General features: G+C 37.8%; 1 protein-coding gene across 1 annotated transcript in view; it reads right to left on the bottom strand.

The window, feature by feature from the left end:
• The window catches only part of NCAPG2 (non-SMC condensin II complex subunit G2), a 52,250-nt gene that overhangs the window by 28,855 nt on the left and 5,915 nt on the right, over positions 1–17,480 (bottom strand). Inside the window, exons 5-10 of the mRNA XM_074868515.1 lie at positions 17,081–17,238; positions 16,069–16,203; positions 8,537–8,631; positions 7,607–7,676; positions 6,949–7,035; positions 4,090–4,185 (exon numbers count right to left, since the gene is read on the bottom strand). Of these exons, the coding sequence (XP_074724616.1) occupies positions 4,090–4,185; positions 6,949–7,035; positions 7,607–7,676; positions 8,537–8,631; positions 16,069–16,203; positions 17,081–17,238 (641 nt within the window). The remainder of the gene's footprint in view (positions 1–4,089; positions 4,186–6,948; positions 7,036–7,606; positions 7,677–8,536; positions 8,632–16,068; positions 16,204–17,080; positions 17,239–17,480) is intronic.

Genomic DNA, 17,480 nt, shown 5'->3' with positions numbered 1-17,480 from the left:
GAGAGCAGGCAATGAAATGAAGAAAAGATGAAATTCAAGGCATCTCAGGGAGAAACCTGAAATCTAACCATCAGACTACATTTTATTTATCAAAGACAGCAGTGCAATGATAAAAGCCTGTGTTGACTTCTCTTGGAAGGAAGAAGGAAGGAAGAATTTTGTTTAGATTTTGTGTCCAAGTTAAAACAAACAAATGGGTGTGTATATATATATATAAGACTATATATATGCAGTGTAATAAAACAATTAAGGTAGGCTTAATTTTAACAGCAAGATAACAGACAGTTCAGGGAAAATCCTGGCTGTTCTATTCATCCAATTTTCTTCTTCCCTTGTCATAAGAGACATTCAGATCAAAGGCAGGAAAAAGAAAAACGAGGATAACCATGTAATATTTAGAACTAAATAAACTAATGGCAAATAAAACCAGAAAAACACAAAAGAAATGAGCATCAATTACTTCATTTACAATTTATTTTGTATTTCCCTTCTAGACCAATCCTCATATGGTAGATCACATCTCTAGGTAGAACGAAATAATTTCAAATTCTTCAGGCCAACAAAATTCATCGCAATTCTAAATTTAATACTATGAAGGCAAGTAAAGCCCATATATATATTCTTTAGCTATGGACTTGTGTTTTACTTTATTTATCATGTATAATACAAACAGTCTAAAAGTGAAAAGACTGTAACTCTTAATTCAATCCTATAAAGCTGTAGAAAATCCTTTAATTTTGAGCTTGTCTATATTGAAGAATTAATGCATAACAAGCTAAAATGTGAATTCACAGTGAAATAGCTCTTCTGCACTAATATTTCAAGAAAATTAATTCAAGTATGGTTTTGTGCAGTAACCTAGACCTTGTCTACCATGGCCATTCCAGAAAGTTAATATTCATAAACTTTCTAAGTGCATTACACTGAATACCATTAAGTTCACTTAAATTCTGAACTGAGTACTCACAGTTTAAATTCCCGCCTTTAATTAATTGGAATTTATCCCAAATGTGCTTACCTATTCAAGCTCATAATAGAGTAAATGTCTTCACAGAGGTAGAACCTAGGACTTTAAATTCTTATCCTATTTTATTCCACATTGATGTTTCCATGCAAGAGGATTCTGTAGTTATTTAAATGATTAATGTTTCTTTACCTTTATGTACTATTCTGAGGAACTTTCAGAACCTTTTTAAACAATATTTTAATTTTTTTGTTCAGTTAATTTTCAGAGCTTTCTTTTAAGTTTCATCTGGTCTTACACGTCCTGAAATTCACTTCCAGTTATTATAAACACTGTTTTTCCCCAGTAAAAGTTAGTTTAGAAGTGCGGGACATTAAAAAACGAAAAACAACCAAACACACAACTTTAAATGAATCACTTCAACAGCTTGAATTACTGGAGGAGTGGTTCTTGACTTTTTGAGCTTGATAAGAAATAGCTTCATCACTACTTATCTCACAATAAATATCGGTATTTTTATATTTATATAGCTTCTTATACTAATAACCAATCACAGCACAACTCTTTCTGCTATGTTTGCATGAGACTTACTTTTCATAATAAAGACATGAAATAAGATGAAGTTACATAAGGGCTTATATTATAAAAACTTAAAGTTGCATAAAGGCTTATAAAATACGTGTTGGTAAAAGCCACAAAGGGAGCTTCTGTGATCTAAGTATTTGCAAAAAAAGAGAACTATGGATTACAAATATGCATTCTCAGTTTAAAGATTTCAGAGGTGAAATCAAGTAGTTTCAACATGAACAGTTCTGGAATCCTTTGTATTCTTACCACTGAAGTAGCTTTCCTTTCTGCAAGAAGGAGGGGTAAAGAGGTCCTTCTATGAGTCCCCTTTCTGTTTTGCAACCAGTGTTCTAGAACAAGATTTGTTCTTCACTGTATTAAATTAGGGATTTGTACACTGAGTAAAATAGGAGCATTAAACTGGTTATCTAAAATTAAACTGACATTTCAAGCTTTGGAGCTGAATCCATACCAGTAAGGACAATTATAAGCTTCCCTTCTTCTGTATCTTAAACTACTGGTGATTCTGAATCACAGCAACAGTTATCTTAAAAATGCCAAATACTGCATCAGTACTATATGGAAAAGAAAAATTAACTATACAAAAGTCACACAGCAAGACAGCAGCCTATCCAAAAATAAATTGCCAAATTTTGACATTCAGTCACATATTTCCTTTCACCTATCATAAATATGGTACTGAGTCATTTGAAATTCAGAATCTTTCCTTGCACTGAATCATACATGATTCATATAATTGCTGCATTCAATTTTTTACAATCCTCCTTTTAACATTCTGAAATCTATGTTCACAACAGTTGGACTATTTTGCTGTATTAAAACAAATTCTCCATGACCTATTTGATAAGCCTGTTAACGTCTAAGCTTAAAGTGCTTAACTACATATGTAGAAGCTGTCAAGATAAAAATGAAACAAACAAAAAAACCCACAACAAAAACACCCTTGACCAACCAACCAACCAAAAAACCACACCCAAAAACTTTCTAAAATTCAGATTTGTTCTAGCAATGGAACCATTAGTGATGTGAAAATTATGAACAGGAGCTGCTAAAAATCTGAACCACTTCTGGAATCAGGAACTTCTCCCACTGTCTTGCTGCAAATCAATAATTAACGGTTTTTCCTCAAGCCAAACGTTTCTGTTGCATTTCTCCAAGCAAAACTATGCGGATTTAACATGGTTTGACAGAATGTTCCTCCAAAGTATTCTAATCATATATTTGAGTTGAGTCCTGGACTTTGGAAAGTTAACTACTAGCCTCCACTTACAGACAGCAACTCCCTTAAGAATGGAATACCATGTTTTTCTAACCACTCTGAAATTTCCAAGTTTCCGAGACACTAGTTGGAAATTTTGCAGTGCTATCAAAAATCAATTAAAACCCTTATTCTTTTTAGAGACTGAAAGTTAGAAATTAAAGAAAGCCATGCTTTGCAGCTATTACTCTCTTGCACTGAAAACATATATGTTTCATCCAGAAGGATCCTTGTTTATATTACTTCTAAAGGGATGGGATCCAACCCTTAATGTAAGGCCAAACAAGATACTGGTCTAGCGACCAGTCTGTCCATCTCACTTCTACCACAGGGTTCTGCTGAAACCTAACAGCTCTCAACTTCTTACTGTAACTCATAAAATCCATTTTAAACAACTTTTAAGTTGTTTTAAATACTTTCAAAGACTTCTTAAATACTTCTCTTATGGCTAGAGAAGATGCTATGTGACCAATCAGTAAATGAAACTTCAGTATATGTTAAACAGCACCTAAGCTGGCTGTAACAACAGTATGTGTATGCTCTCACTGAAGGAATTTCATAACCTCAGACAAAATAAAAGCTGTCCACAAAGAAGGAAGACTGGCTCATCTTAATCACAGAGTGCAACTGAGAAGGTAAACTGAAGCAGGTAAACTGAAGTAAACTTCAGTCTGTGCATGCAATCCACAGGAAGAGATACACACTTACCTTAAAAGTATTAGAGGTCAGAAATTTCATCCTGAATGCTTGGATAAAAGCACATCCATAGCATGAAAATCTGTACATTCACTCAAACTAGAATAAAAGGTTTTCTAAAATAATACTCTAATAAATTAATTGAGCTGTATTCTAAGGCTGGTAATTAATCAGAAGCTGAGACTAAATCATCCTCTGAACATTTCTGGCTTTGATCAATATAGTACTGAGCATTCCATAAAGATCCTGGAAAACAGAATACAAGATTATACAACTGAGAAGATGATGTGAATACCAAACCTAGTGTTAGTCCCACTGTCTACTGCAATCCTGGAAAGCGCGCTGTGTACCTGTAAACAGAACTGAACTATAGAAGTAAATTATATTAACAAATTGGAATATTGTTGTGCAAACTATGCCTAATTACAACTTGCAAAGTTACTCTGCTACAGCTGAGATGCTAAATACACTGATTTTTTTTCCACAGCCATTTTATTTCAAAAGCAGTTACAGAACATGTGGGAGGAACCCAAAATTTAGTAGTTGGAGAAAGACAGTCCTATTTTCTGAAAAGGATCATTACCTTCAGTGCTCTCCAAAGGAGAGGTTGATACAATCTATAAAGCATTTCTTCAACTCCTTGACGAACTTTACTTTGTTTATGAAAATAAGACAGCATCTGAGAAAAACAAACAAACCAATCATGAAAAACATTTTTAACAGTACTTTCTACATTCAAAAAGTAGACAGGAGTTGTCTCATTTCATCATTTATGTAAGACCAAAGAATTTCCCATACTATGGAAAATGATAAAACTAGACATATTAATTGACCTTTTATTTTATTAATAAGTCACAAAAATAATAAAAAGAGAGATCTAATAAATACCACATTTAATAACTTTATAGATTTAATAAATCTATAGAAAGGTCTAAAACTGAGAAATAAAATCATGGCTAGAGAGTCAGTTTCACAGCAACCACGCATGTCTTTTTACAGTAAAAAGCTCTATTTTTAAAACTTGTAGAAATACTTTGAAATCATTTAATTATCAACTACAGATAAATAAGCCATTTCTCTGTTAAGAACAAAGGAACATTATTTGGTAACTGGAGTTATCCAAATACAAATCTATAAACTTAATACATTTTGTATGCGTTGATGAAAAGCAAGTACCACAGAATGGTTTGGGTTGCAAGGGACTTTAAAGCTCATCTAGTCCCAACCCTCCTGCCATGGGCAGGGACACCTTCCACTAGACCAGGTTGCTCAAAGCCCCGTCCAACCTGGCCTTGAACATCCAGGGAGAGAGCAGCCACAACTTCTCTGGGCAACCCATGCCAGTGTCTTACCACCCTCACAGTAAAGAATTTCTTCCTTATATCTAATCTAAATCTACTCTCTTTCAGTTTTCACAAGCACTCTTTGTGACTCAGGTCCGTGCTTAGTCAGCTAAAGCACCTTTTATTTTTGTATCTGAATTATGCAGACAAAAGAGGAAAGTAGAAGACCAGAGCAGAGTATGAAAAAGGACATCATGGAACTTGACATGAAGTAATTCCTCCACCTGAAACACTGATCAGTTTGACAAGGAGTTGACCCTCTAGTGGTCAGTACTTCAGGTATTCACAGCTACAGCTAGACAGAGAAGCCTGTGAATAGCATCTACAGAAACAATGCTATAGCGGAAGAATCCCTTTTCTACAGTTTTGAAATATACTGAAGACATGGTATAGAAACTATGTAGCTCTTATTTCTACATGAGAACGATGGCTCTAACCCGAGATTAATGTCAAATCAGTACTGTTTTGTAATAGATTTCATTAGAACAGTGAGTATCAGATATCTGCAAAACGGACATAGGTTTTATAATCAGAAATCTGAATTCAGAAGGGAGAGTTGTACATGTTGCTTTACCCTCCCTCCCCACTCAATAACTCAAGTGAATGACTGTGGTTGATTATTGTCCTATTTGCTACACAAACTTCTGGATTCTAAAGGACCATTTTAAATCAAATTCTTGCATACTGAAAAAGAATGCATCATTCAAATTTATTCCGAGACCCACTCCCCTCACAACTCAAAGAGAGATTTATTTACATCAATGCCCTCTTTCAAGATCATAAGCTTCCGAATCTGAAAAACATGAAATGCCCTGTCAAAAGCCTACTCCATCAATCAGGAATCAGAGGACAAGGGAATTCACTATAGATATGAGAATCTATTTACATTTGATTAAAAACAAAACCCAAAAAACCAAAGCAAGCAAAAAAAATAGGATAGGATTGTATATTGGTATATCAAGCTATGTATTGCACATACTATACACTTCAGCATCTATATATTTGGGGGAAAGCATGGGAGGTGAAGGGACACAGATCAAATACAAATGCTTTGTCTTAAAAAGCTTTGTGCACTTCTCATTCTGCTTCAGATGTTTTTCTCATGAATTAAAGACAGACAACTAGAATCTGTAACTGAATCAAGGCTTGTCCCTAGAAACATATATACAATACCCCCCCCCCCCCCATATATAACAAAAATAAAAAATAAGTTTAGTTCCAGACCCATCTACTAAATTTGCCTCAAGGAGCTTACGACTTTTCATGCCCGTGATCAGCTGTAGAAAGGTCAATTCTGTAGGTAAAGAAAAGCTTAGACAACAGACAGCAAAACCTATTTCTGGCACTCTGAAAAATCCCCTTATATTTCTACTTTTGAGCACCAAAGACAAATCTCATGCAAAACTATAAGATTCCTCCTAAAATTTGTTCCAATATTGCTTCTCAGAATATGCTATTTTTTTAAGTATTTGTGGTGGGTTGTCCCTAGTCACCAGCTAAACACCACACAGCCACTCACTCCCTGCCTGGTGGGGTAGAGGAGAGAACTGGAATAGAAAAGGAAGAAAACTCATGAGTCAAGATAAAGACAGTTTAGCAAGTGAAGGAAAAGGGTCAAAAAAACCCCAAAACAAGTGATGCAAATGCAATCACCCACCACCTCTACCACAAGTAAACCAATACCCAGCCAGTGTCCAAGCAATGGCTACCTCCCCAAAATCCACTTTCCCTCAGTTTTTATTGCTGAGCATGCTGTTATGTGGCATATAATATCCCTTTGGTTAGTTTGGGTCAGCTGACTTGGCTGTGAGCCTCCCAACTTCTTCCTTATCCCCAGACTTGCTCATTCCCAGACTGGGAAGAGAAAGCCTTGACACCATGCAAGTCCTGCTCAGCAACAGCCAAAACATTGGTGTTATCAACACTGTTTCAGTCAACAAATCCAAAACATGGCACCATACAGGCTGCTATGAAGAAAAGTAGTTCCATTCTAGCCAGACCTAGTATAGTATTCTAGTATGAAATAGAAATTTTCCGCTTTATAGTAACTGATCTGATTTTGATGATACTAGTTCATGTCATGCTTTACAGGAACTTACCTCTCTAACTTTAGAATGAACAGAAGAACTTCTGGGGAGATGAATTCCATGATGCATGAAATCCTGAATGCAGTTATGTTCAAGTATCTATAGTAAAAACACATACATGCTACTCTTAACACAGTAATACAATAATAAATACTGTAGGGCTTCTTGTACTTGGCTTGGCCCAAGTTTTTCCACGCTAGGGGCCTCTGTCTGCTTAAATTGATTTTCAGAATTTCAGAATATACAAATAATCTGATTCTCAGCACCAAGTTTGGAATTCAAAAGCACCTCCACATGGTAAATAAGAATTATTTGGTATCTGAAATTTGGCTGTAGCATTGTTGTGATGCTATAATTATGCTTTTGACCATCTCCATGGAAATCCATAAAAACTAGATAAGCTATCAAATACACAGACTTGCACATGCTGAATAAAAGCTTCAATAACCTAGATAAATAGTGTGCTTACGAAAAACACTGTGTATATGAATAGTTGATCACAGTGGGCAAACATTCAAAGTATGCCATGCTCTTATTCCTTGGCAACATTTTCCTTAGGGAAATAATTCCTTAAGGCTTGCTTAGGAACTTTTCTGAGGTTGAAAAGTCATGTATCTTCTCCACCTTGAAATTTGAAACTATCCAAATAAAATTTCAAGCATAGTATTACCTCTAGGAATTCTCCTGACACCTTCTTCCAGGCCCTGAAGTAAACTTCTGAAACGTATTCCATCAAGGATCTGTATTAAGACATGGGAAACACTTTCAAGCAAGCAGCCTAACCATCTTGATGCGCAATTCATAAAGGTAACAATGTGAAGTTTTTGATAGGTACCAATATTATTCTTAATTCTGTGCATCAACATTATTTTTAGAAGAAGAAATTATCTTGAAAGTCTGCACCGATAACTACGGAAAAACAAAGTTAACTGTTAATTAATGAACCCAAGCACTATTGAAAAACACAGAAAATATCTCTCATGGTGAAAAAATCAAAACATCAGCACATGTATTTTATCATTTATTTCACAATGAATGCCTTAAATTCTTTATAAAGATGTACAGGCATATATTATTCTAACTGAAACCATTAGAAAGCCTCTGATCATAATAAGAAGAATTACTTCTGTAACATTGCACTGAATAATCAAAGGAAAAAAATCTACATTTTCCATCCATCAGTCCAGTTCTCGGGCTATGACCCTGCAAGTCACTTCTTATTAGAATGTCTCTATATAGAATCTTACTGAATTAAATTAGAGGTTGCTGATAGGAAAAAATAAAAATACCTTACAGAAGCAGAAATGGACCTGCAATTCTCAGACAAACACTGCAAGTAATACAGCAGTTTATATGAAAGTCATTTGCTTTAGCTAACGCTAAAGAAGCATTTTACTACACCTATAATTGTACACATAGGCATGTGCAGAGCAACTATTAAATGAAGTTGTGAAACAATACAGTAGTTATATTGAGCAGATTTGAAGGTCTCTGGATTCTGATATATTTTATCAATATACTAGGTATTTTAAAGTGTGAGACAAACAAGATTTTAGCTAACCTCTTAACGACCATTAAGAACTCTAACTGTGATGCATACCTTGGAAAGAATTGTAATTGGTTTTTAACAGTTCCATGTATCATTTTAATGAAGTTTACATTCCAGCTGAACAAAAAGCTCAAGAATCTTCTTCCCTGTTGGGAGGGGAAAAGAGGGAAAAAAAAGGAAATCAAACCCCAGAGCAATACCCAATTTAAAAGCCACCTCAAAAACCAGTAAATACAGAGCTTAAAGATCAAAAGAAGATTCTTAATTTTTAGACAGAATTCAAGCATTACTGTAGTTATACTGCAGAGAAAACGCAAAACAAATTAACATGTGGATTACATGTCTGCCTGCGTTTTTTTCAACATCCATTCTGTTTTGGTGTACTTCAGGTAGTATTCTATAATGATAAGGGACTGTGCAACTCAGGACCCTCATTAAGGCCACATCATGGGAGCTCTGTCAAGTGCAATATCATTCCAGGATGACACTGTAATGACAGTGAAGGTACAAATAAAATAGCATGACAACTCTGCCAGCACTGGATACAGAAACAGTTTTGAACAAAGCCACAGAGAACAGCTGGGCCACTGAGGAAAAGAAATGTTCTGATTAACAAGGACAATTTCTTTCTTATTGCCTCATATTGCAAACCTCCTGGAGATACTTTAATTCATGAAAAAAGAAAAAAGCTATTCTAGTTTTTTCCTTAATTAGTTTTTTTCCATTTTAGCAAGTGAGAAATTGTGATGACGAATCTGATGAGCAACAGAATTTTTGCAAGAAAAGGCAGTGGAAGGCTGTGGATGGAGGAAATAAGCCCTTGCTCTGCCAAAATGAACAAGATCTGCCCATGAAATTAGAGCCTTACACAGTATCTGTACAGACAACCTCACTCCGGCTCATCTCCACATGAAGTGAAGGCATCCAGCTTCTGAGACTTTGAAAAGTTTGATCAGACATAGTGAGTCAGCAAATTGTAAGGCTCCTTTGTACCTGTCAGCTTTCTAACCAAAAATAAATCAGGAAAATTAATAAGGAAGTGCAATAGTAAAGAGCACATTGACAGAAGTTCAAAAAGTGCATTGAACAATTTGCAGAGGTTCAACGGCACTTCCATCAGAAGCTGGACCAACAATTATGTTCAGACATAGGACAAAACAGAGAAAACAAGGCTGAGAATGCCAGACACACTTTGAGCTAGAAAATCATAGAGTAGGGATAGAGAGAAGGAAGCCTATAGGCAGAAACTGGCCTTTAGTGGAACTGATAGCTTAAATTCCTTCAGGTCAAGAAGTAATTCAGAAGATAATAAAAATCAAGACCTAAAGATTAAATATAATGTCAAGATCCTTGTCTACAGGTCTGATGGAATCCTTCCTGTTGTCAGTGAGAGCTTCTTCTACCAAGAAAGAAAAAGACTGAATGAAAAAAAAAAAATCACTTATCTCCAACTTTGGCGGTATAATACATATATTGGAGTCCCAGTGGTGCACTCTTCCATCAACATTCCTGACAAACCAAAAGGTCAAGGGGGTCTCCAGCTGTTTGATTGGAAACCCCACCTGAACAAGAATGTTTTCATAGATCACAGAGAGATACAAATTCAGAGGATCACTCCACTAATGCAGCCTGAAAATAAGCCTCTAAGAAATATTGCTCTGTGTTAAATAGCACAGTCTGGGAAGGCAGAAAACCTGAACTCCCTGATCTTGCAACAAGGCATCAATGTGCAATTCTGTATCAGCTTAATCTCATCTAGAACCAGGATACCGCATTTCTGACACACGATAAACTACTTCAGGCAGTTAATCTGGCTGAAAAAAATCTTACCAGAAAAAAACCTGCTCAGCTACCTCCTTCAATCAACCCATGACATAGCTGCTTGACAATTCATACTGTGGAGAGGAAAATAGGAATGCTAGCCTATGGCAACACACGCTCATTGCATCCTGGAGTTATAACAGCTTAAGCTGCTATAGAGCTATGCTCTGGGATGTGTACTCTAAAAAGAATTAGGTAAACTTTTCTTAGGAACTGTAGAATAAGCCTGCAAGCACTAAAGGAAATACTAACCCTTATATATAGGAGTCAAGTTACATCTCAAGGCAATTAATGCGTCATGTTGATATTTGGTATAACTATTAGCATGTTAGAAATAGACACAGAATGTAAGATAAAGGTCCAGCAGAGATACTGGGGAAATGTTGGACATGTTGCTACAAGAAATCTACCGTTAGCAATATAAGCCAGGCAGGGAAACCAGAGAACACACTGAGGTGGATTGTCACTAAAACTAAACTCCCTCAGGATGCAAAATCCCAAGCAGAAGGACTTGCAACAGAAGTACAACAGTTTTGTAGCAACAGGTTGGAATACTTTGAATTTCAGGAGACTTAATCTCCTGTGTGCAGAGCTAGAAAAATCCCAGACAGTTACCATTCTGGGTCTGTACTGGCAGTTCACATATTGAAGTTGGATTTCAGCTCACAAACTGAGACATCTAGATTTGGATGTAAGTCCCTAGAATGTTAATTGCCTGGAGTGTGATTCAGCTGTTTAGTAACTGCTTTATGAAGCCAAGTTGTTCTGTTGACTAGGGCAGTATGCCACTACCTAAACACAGAGCAATTTTAAACACTCAAATGGTTTTCCAGAAGGCAGAGATCTATGACAGATCCTGTGTCAGGCCCAAGGGGGTGTCTGAGCCAAGGTCATTTAATGCAGCACAGGTCATTCGCTTAAAGTTAAGCAATTAAATCCTTCCCCAGACCTATAGTCTTTAGGCTCCTGTGTAGATCTCTAAATTGGTTTCAGACACCTAATTTAACTGAACACTATCTTGCAGTCTTTCCAGAATGGGTTGTGGTTCCCCTTTTATTTTGAACTAGTTTCCTCAAGGATGGAAAGTGATTTGTGTATTGGGTTTATGTGGCAAGGTTGTGGTAGCAAGGGACCTACAGGCTTCTGTAAGAGGCTGCCAGAAGCTTCCCCTGTGTCCGACAGAGCCAATGCCAGTTGGCTCCAAGACAGACCCACCATTGGCCAAGGCCGAGCCCATCGGCGATGGTGGTAGCGCCTCTGGGATAACGTATTTAAGAAGGGGGGAAAAACCTGCGCAACTCCAGCAGCAGTTGGGAGAGAGAGGAGAGAGAACGTGTGAGAGCAACAACTCTGCAGACACCAAGGTCAGTGAGGAAGGAGGGGGAGGAGGTGCTCCAGGCTCTGGAGCAGAGATTCCCCTGCAGCCCGTGGTGCAGCCCATGGTGAGGCAGGCTGTGCCCCTGCAGCCCTTGGAGGTCCGTGGTGGGGCAGAGATCCACCTGCAGCCTGTGGGGGAGCCCAGGCCAGAGCAGGTGGGTGTGCCCAAAGGATGCTGTGATCCTGTAGGAAGGCCATGCTGGAGCAGGCTCCTGGCAGGACCTGTGGACCCGTGGGGACCCACACTGGAGCAGTTCATGAAGAACTGCAGCCCATGGGAAGGACTCATGTTGGAGAAGTTCATGGCGGACTGTCTGCCATGGGTGGGACCCCACACTGGAGCAGTGGAAGAGTGTGAGGAGGAAGGCAGAGACAATGAATAATGAACTGACCGCAACCCCCATTCTCTATCCCCATGTGCTGCTCAGGGAGGAGGGAAGCAGAGAACGCCAGAGTGAAGTTGAGCCTGGGAAGAAGGGAGGGGTGGGGGGAAGGTGTTTTTAAATTTGTTCTTATTTCTCATTATCCTACTCCACTGTTAATTGGCAATAAATTAATTTCCCCAAGTCGAGTGTTTTGCCTGTGACAGTAATTGCTGAGTGATCTTGGTTTGTACAGCTTAGAGAAGGCTGAGTGAGAGGTGACCTCATTGCAGTCTACAGCTTCCTCAAGGGGAGCCACAGAGGGGGAGACATTGATCTCCTCTCTCTGGTGACCAGCGATAGGACACATACAAATGTAATGAAGCTGCATCAGGGGAAGTTCAGATTGGACATTAGGAAAATGCTCTTGAGAGGGTGGTCAGTCACTGGAACAGGCTCCCCAGGGAAGTGGTCACGGCCCCAGCCTGTTCAAGAAGCATCTGGATGATGCTTAGTCACATGATTTAGTTTTAGGTAGTCCTGTGAGGAGCTGGGAGTTGGACTTGATGATCCTTATGGGTCCCTTCCAACTCAAGATATTCTATGATCTCCTTGTCCTTACCTCAACCCACGAGCCTTCTGTCATTTTTACTCCCCTGTGCAGTTGAGAAGGGGGAGTGATAGAACAGCTTGGTGGGCACCTGGCAGCTAGCCAAGGTAAACCCACTACAACTTGCCAGGTAAACAGAGGCATAAGAGTTCACTTCCTACCAAAATAAACTCCCATTAACAGATCACTGAAGAAATTGCAAGGGTGAACTAAGTGATATCAGAACATTGCACTGACTGAAAAAGCCTTGTTGGATGATACAATAAGCTTCCTTGACTGTAGCAATACTCAAACATAGCACTAAGGTTAGCAAGACATTTTCCAAATAAAAGAGGAGGACAGAAAAAAACCCATGACTTGCAGTAGCATTTTCAGAAGTTGACACACACGTTCTTCTGCACATTTGTGCATTAGGTCAGAACATGAAGGCAAGCTGGCAACAAGTCAGTAGTGGCGTACCCTAGAGGTAAATACCGGAGCCAACGCTGTTTAACATCTTCCTTAATGACCTAGATGATGAGACAAGAGTACATGCAATTTTGCAGCCATATCAGGGAGATGTTGATACACCAGATTGGGTGTTCTGCTGTTCAGAGGCACCTTGACAAGCTGGAGAAGTGTGCCAACAGGAATGTCCTGGAGTTCAAAGGGAAATGCGAAGTCCTGCACCTGGAAAAGAACAACTCCATGCTCCAGGACAGGCTGGGGGATGATCAGCTGGAGAGCAGCTTTGCAGAAAAGGTCCTGGGGTCGGCAAGTTGAACAGAAATCAGCAATGTGCCCTTATAGCAAAGGAGGTCAACTGCATCCTGGGCTGCACTAGGAAAAGCGTTGCCAGCAGGTCGAGGGAGGTGATCCTTCCCCTCTGCTCAGCACTGGTAAGGCACATCTGGAGTCACGAGTCCAGTGTGGGGCTCCCCAGAGACTCGAACATGATGGAGTAAGTCCCATGAAGGGCCACAAAGCTGATTAAGGGACTGGAGCTTCTTTCATACGAGGAAAGGCTGCAAGAGCTGGGCTTGTTTAGCCTGGAGAAGAGAAGGCTCAGGGAGATCTTATCAATGTATATAAATGCCTGACAGGGGATGTAAAGATGATAGTGATACTATTCTCAGTGGTGGCAGTGATTGGAAAAAAGGCAATGGGCACAAATTGGAATACAAGAAATTCCTCTTAAACATAAGGAATATTTTTTTCGAATTTTATTTTAATGTTTTAAAAATTATTTTCACTGAAAGGGTGACTGAACACTGGAGTAGTTTGCCCAGAGACATTGTGGAATGTCCATCCTTGGAGATATTTAGTACCCAACCAGACACAGCCCTGAGCAACCTGATCTAGCTGACTGCTTTGAGCAAGGGTGTTGGACTGGATGATCATCAAAAGTCCCTTCCAAGCTCAAACTCTGTAATTCTAACATTAATGCTCAGCAACATTACTTGCTTAGGAATAATCAGAAGAAGAATTAAGAAAAGCAAATATTATTTCCCCTCCTTCCCATGTTAAACCCAGAGCAGCATTCCTCAGTAGGTATAGACTTTTTCCTAATTTTAGTCTGAGAATGGCCAAAGCATCCCTGATTATATGTCAGAACTTTTCAGGCTTGGAGATGAAGAGCCTGAAGTTCTTTCAGGGCCTAGAAGCCCTGAAAAGAGAGATACCCTATCAAGTTCTACCCACTATCATAATCTAATAAGCAGGTCAGGTTCAGAACTGGATCTGGCAACAGTGACTATGGATGTGCCAGCTGTGCCGACAGTCTTTGAAGCTTTTTGTAAAGAGGTTTAGGCAATAAACAGACCTCAATAATATTAAAAAGATCCATGAAATTAAGAAAGCTCCCCAAGTCCACTCAAAGTTTTCAGCACTCTGAGTTGATGCCTGGCAGGCAATACTAGTAATGCAGTGAAAAGAACTGTTGAGAAGGTTGGACATAATCAACAAGAATCTGCATTTGTGAACAGTGGTTTAGATCTTTCACCTTTATCAGAAAAGAATGGATGGACTTACAGAATGTAAATTCAGCTCCCAGCTGGGAGCTGCTACTTTCAGTCAATCCTTCTGGCCATAAAGCTAAGGATTCAGGATTAAGGATTTAAACCACTAAATCATATGCCAGAGTAAAGAGTGCAGTAAGGAGCTCTCTTTATCTAACTAGAAAGAGACAGGCATATGAAAATGTGACAAAATGTCAAGAGAGCAGAAATCACTGGGAGGAGGGAAGAGCAAAAGCTGCACAAAGTGTGACCAAACTTGGATGTTCTTGTGGAGCAACAGGGATGTGTTTTGATAAGACAGGAGAAAGATTCAGTACAAGTCTGATTATTACCACTTTCTTCCCCAAAATTAAAAAAAAAACAAAACCCACAGCCTTTTATACTGAAGGTTGTGTTTCACCCAAAGATTCAAGGTACAAACTTTCTTTAGAAAAATCTATGTAGTAATTAATGTGTGTCATATTAACAAACCTCACAAGATGTGGAAGAAAAAAAACCCTACAAGTTGCTCTGAAGCCTAGATAGCAGTTTCATTTTACATATGTAATTTCCAAATATTTACTGTGCCTATATGAATATGAAATATTAAAGTGATGCAGTGGATTCAAATAAAACAGAAGAAAATAATGAATACAGAATTAAATATATCTAAGGCATTTTAAGTACTGTGACAAACACCACATACAGGTACACACTTTTTCAAGAGGACAAAAAATGACCTAAAATGAAAGCTATCTCAGAGCTCCTTTTATGACAGAGTCCATATATTTAATGAAAGAGTGTAAATATATATATTTGAAATAAGAAAGGAAGAGTTAGAACTTCAGAGTCAATGTTAAGTTGTCTTGTCACCTAACCAGAAAAAAAAGCTTGGATACTACTATCTTGGTGCACAGGCACAAACTAAAAATAACAATAGAGCAATTCTTCACTAAGTCTAGGTAGTCAAATAAAATAATTCTCATTTTGCTGTAAAGTTGTGTTGTTCTTATGCTACTTTTAAAAACAGACTATAGCAATGCAATCTTCCAAATGGCATCATTTAGAAGGCAAATCATTTTGCTACAGTTATCCCATCTCCAATAAAACTGCTATAAAAAGAGAAATATACCAGGGAATAGTTTTAAGTATTGAGGGACTTGCACTAGAAGCAAAGCACTTGGTTCTTATTACCTCAGGATACAAGAACTTGAGTGATGATTTAGACATATACTTTTACACTTTAATCTGGAATAGGAATAAATGGCTTTCCAAACAAAACAGAATATCAACCATTTATAGCTTGGAGTCAGAGCTGATTTGTCTCGTATTGCTACCTACTGCACTGTAAAAAAAAAAAAAAGGCTTAGTGCAAAACCACTAAAAGTAACCAAAGCCCACTCACATAAAATCACAGTACGATAAGAGTTTACTTACCTCTTCTTTTTTAATGTGTTTTACACTCATAAAACACTGAAGCAACAAGTCCTTGACTTCATTACTCTCCTCTGAATCATAATCAAAACAAAGTAATGTCTGATGTAGATTCCACATACGAACTACATCTGCGCCCTGACAGGAAAAAAAAGTCCACATTATAGTGAAGTAGGTATAGCTTTAATGTGAAGAAGCATTCAAAGGATTTTGAATTATGAATCTGAAATGCATTGTTACAGACAGAAGATTTTCAGATTGTAAAATTATGAACATTGACTTTCACCACACCATTGGGAAAAATTACAAAAATATGTGTAACTGCAGAAATACTGACTTCCAACAACTGAAGCCATGCTCAAGTACAGAAAGAAAGATGCTATTTCATGCAAAATAGATGAAAACTGTATTATTCTTCTTTGAAACTTTATACAATGAAAGGAGTTACCGGGGAAAAATGAAAGAAATAAGGAGATATTTACTGGGTTAGCACAAAAGATGTATGCTACAATACTCTTAAGTAACACACACATTTTAAAAATAATTTCAGTCCATTAATAGAGAAAAAAAAGAGACATTATTTGTAGAAAGATACAGAGTAACAGAAGTTTAAGCTTCCCATACATAAGTCTCTAGGAATAGCTGAACATAGTACTTAAAGCCTGAATTAGCCCAAAAGAGTTAACTGCTTTTGAAACCTTGGACTTCACAAATGAGTGAAGAAATAAAAAACACAACAAAAACCCCACATGAACACAAAAAACCCCAGTTTACTTGTGAAACTGATGCCAAAAAATCTTTAAAGTTTGTTCTAGAGAAGGCAACAGTTTAATATGTTGCTTATGAAAGCAACACCAAAAAGACACTTGGTAACCAACATGTTTCCTAGGTTTCATTAATCAAGAAGGACTAGAACATGGAAAACAAGTTAACTTGAAATGAAAGGTACTTTGGAAGGATAATCTTTCTTGGAATATTCAATAATAATCTAAAAATCAATATAGCTTCAGCATACCGAGGCATCTTTATTCAGGCTTTTTCTTAGCAGAATGATAAATAGAGTCTTCCCTAACTGCTCCTTCCCTTCCAGTCCTTTTTCCCACCACATTTCACATACACGTTGGATAGCACCCCACAGCATTTTTTCAGATTCAGGTAATGCAGGAAGAATACCTACAAGAATAATAAAATAATTATTTACTGCAATGAATCAAGTTATTCCCATAAAACACTAGTCTGTTAGTACACTAACCATGCCTCACAACGTCAACCAGCTCTTGCCACATTTACACATCTTAACATCTTATTCTCACTGTGAGTATCTAGGCAGCTTTGTAACTCTCAGGTTTTGGCCAAATTTTTGGATCAGTAACAATGGAATAAGTTTTGCCTTAAAAATAGTATAAGCCACAGAA

This window comes from Strix uralensis, chromosome 1, assembly GCF_047716275.1.
Source record: "Strix uralensis isolate ZFMK-TIS-50842 chromosome 1, bStrUra1, whole genome shotgun sequence".
Taxonomy (NCBI): Eukaryota; Metazoa; Chordata; class Aves; order Strigiformes; family Strigidae; genus Strix; species Strix uralensis.
Note: the sequence above shows the minus strand (reverse complement) of the source record. Positions and strands in the feature narration are given on the sequence as shown.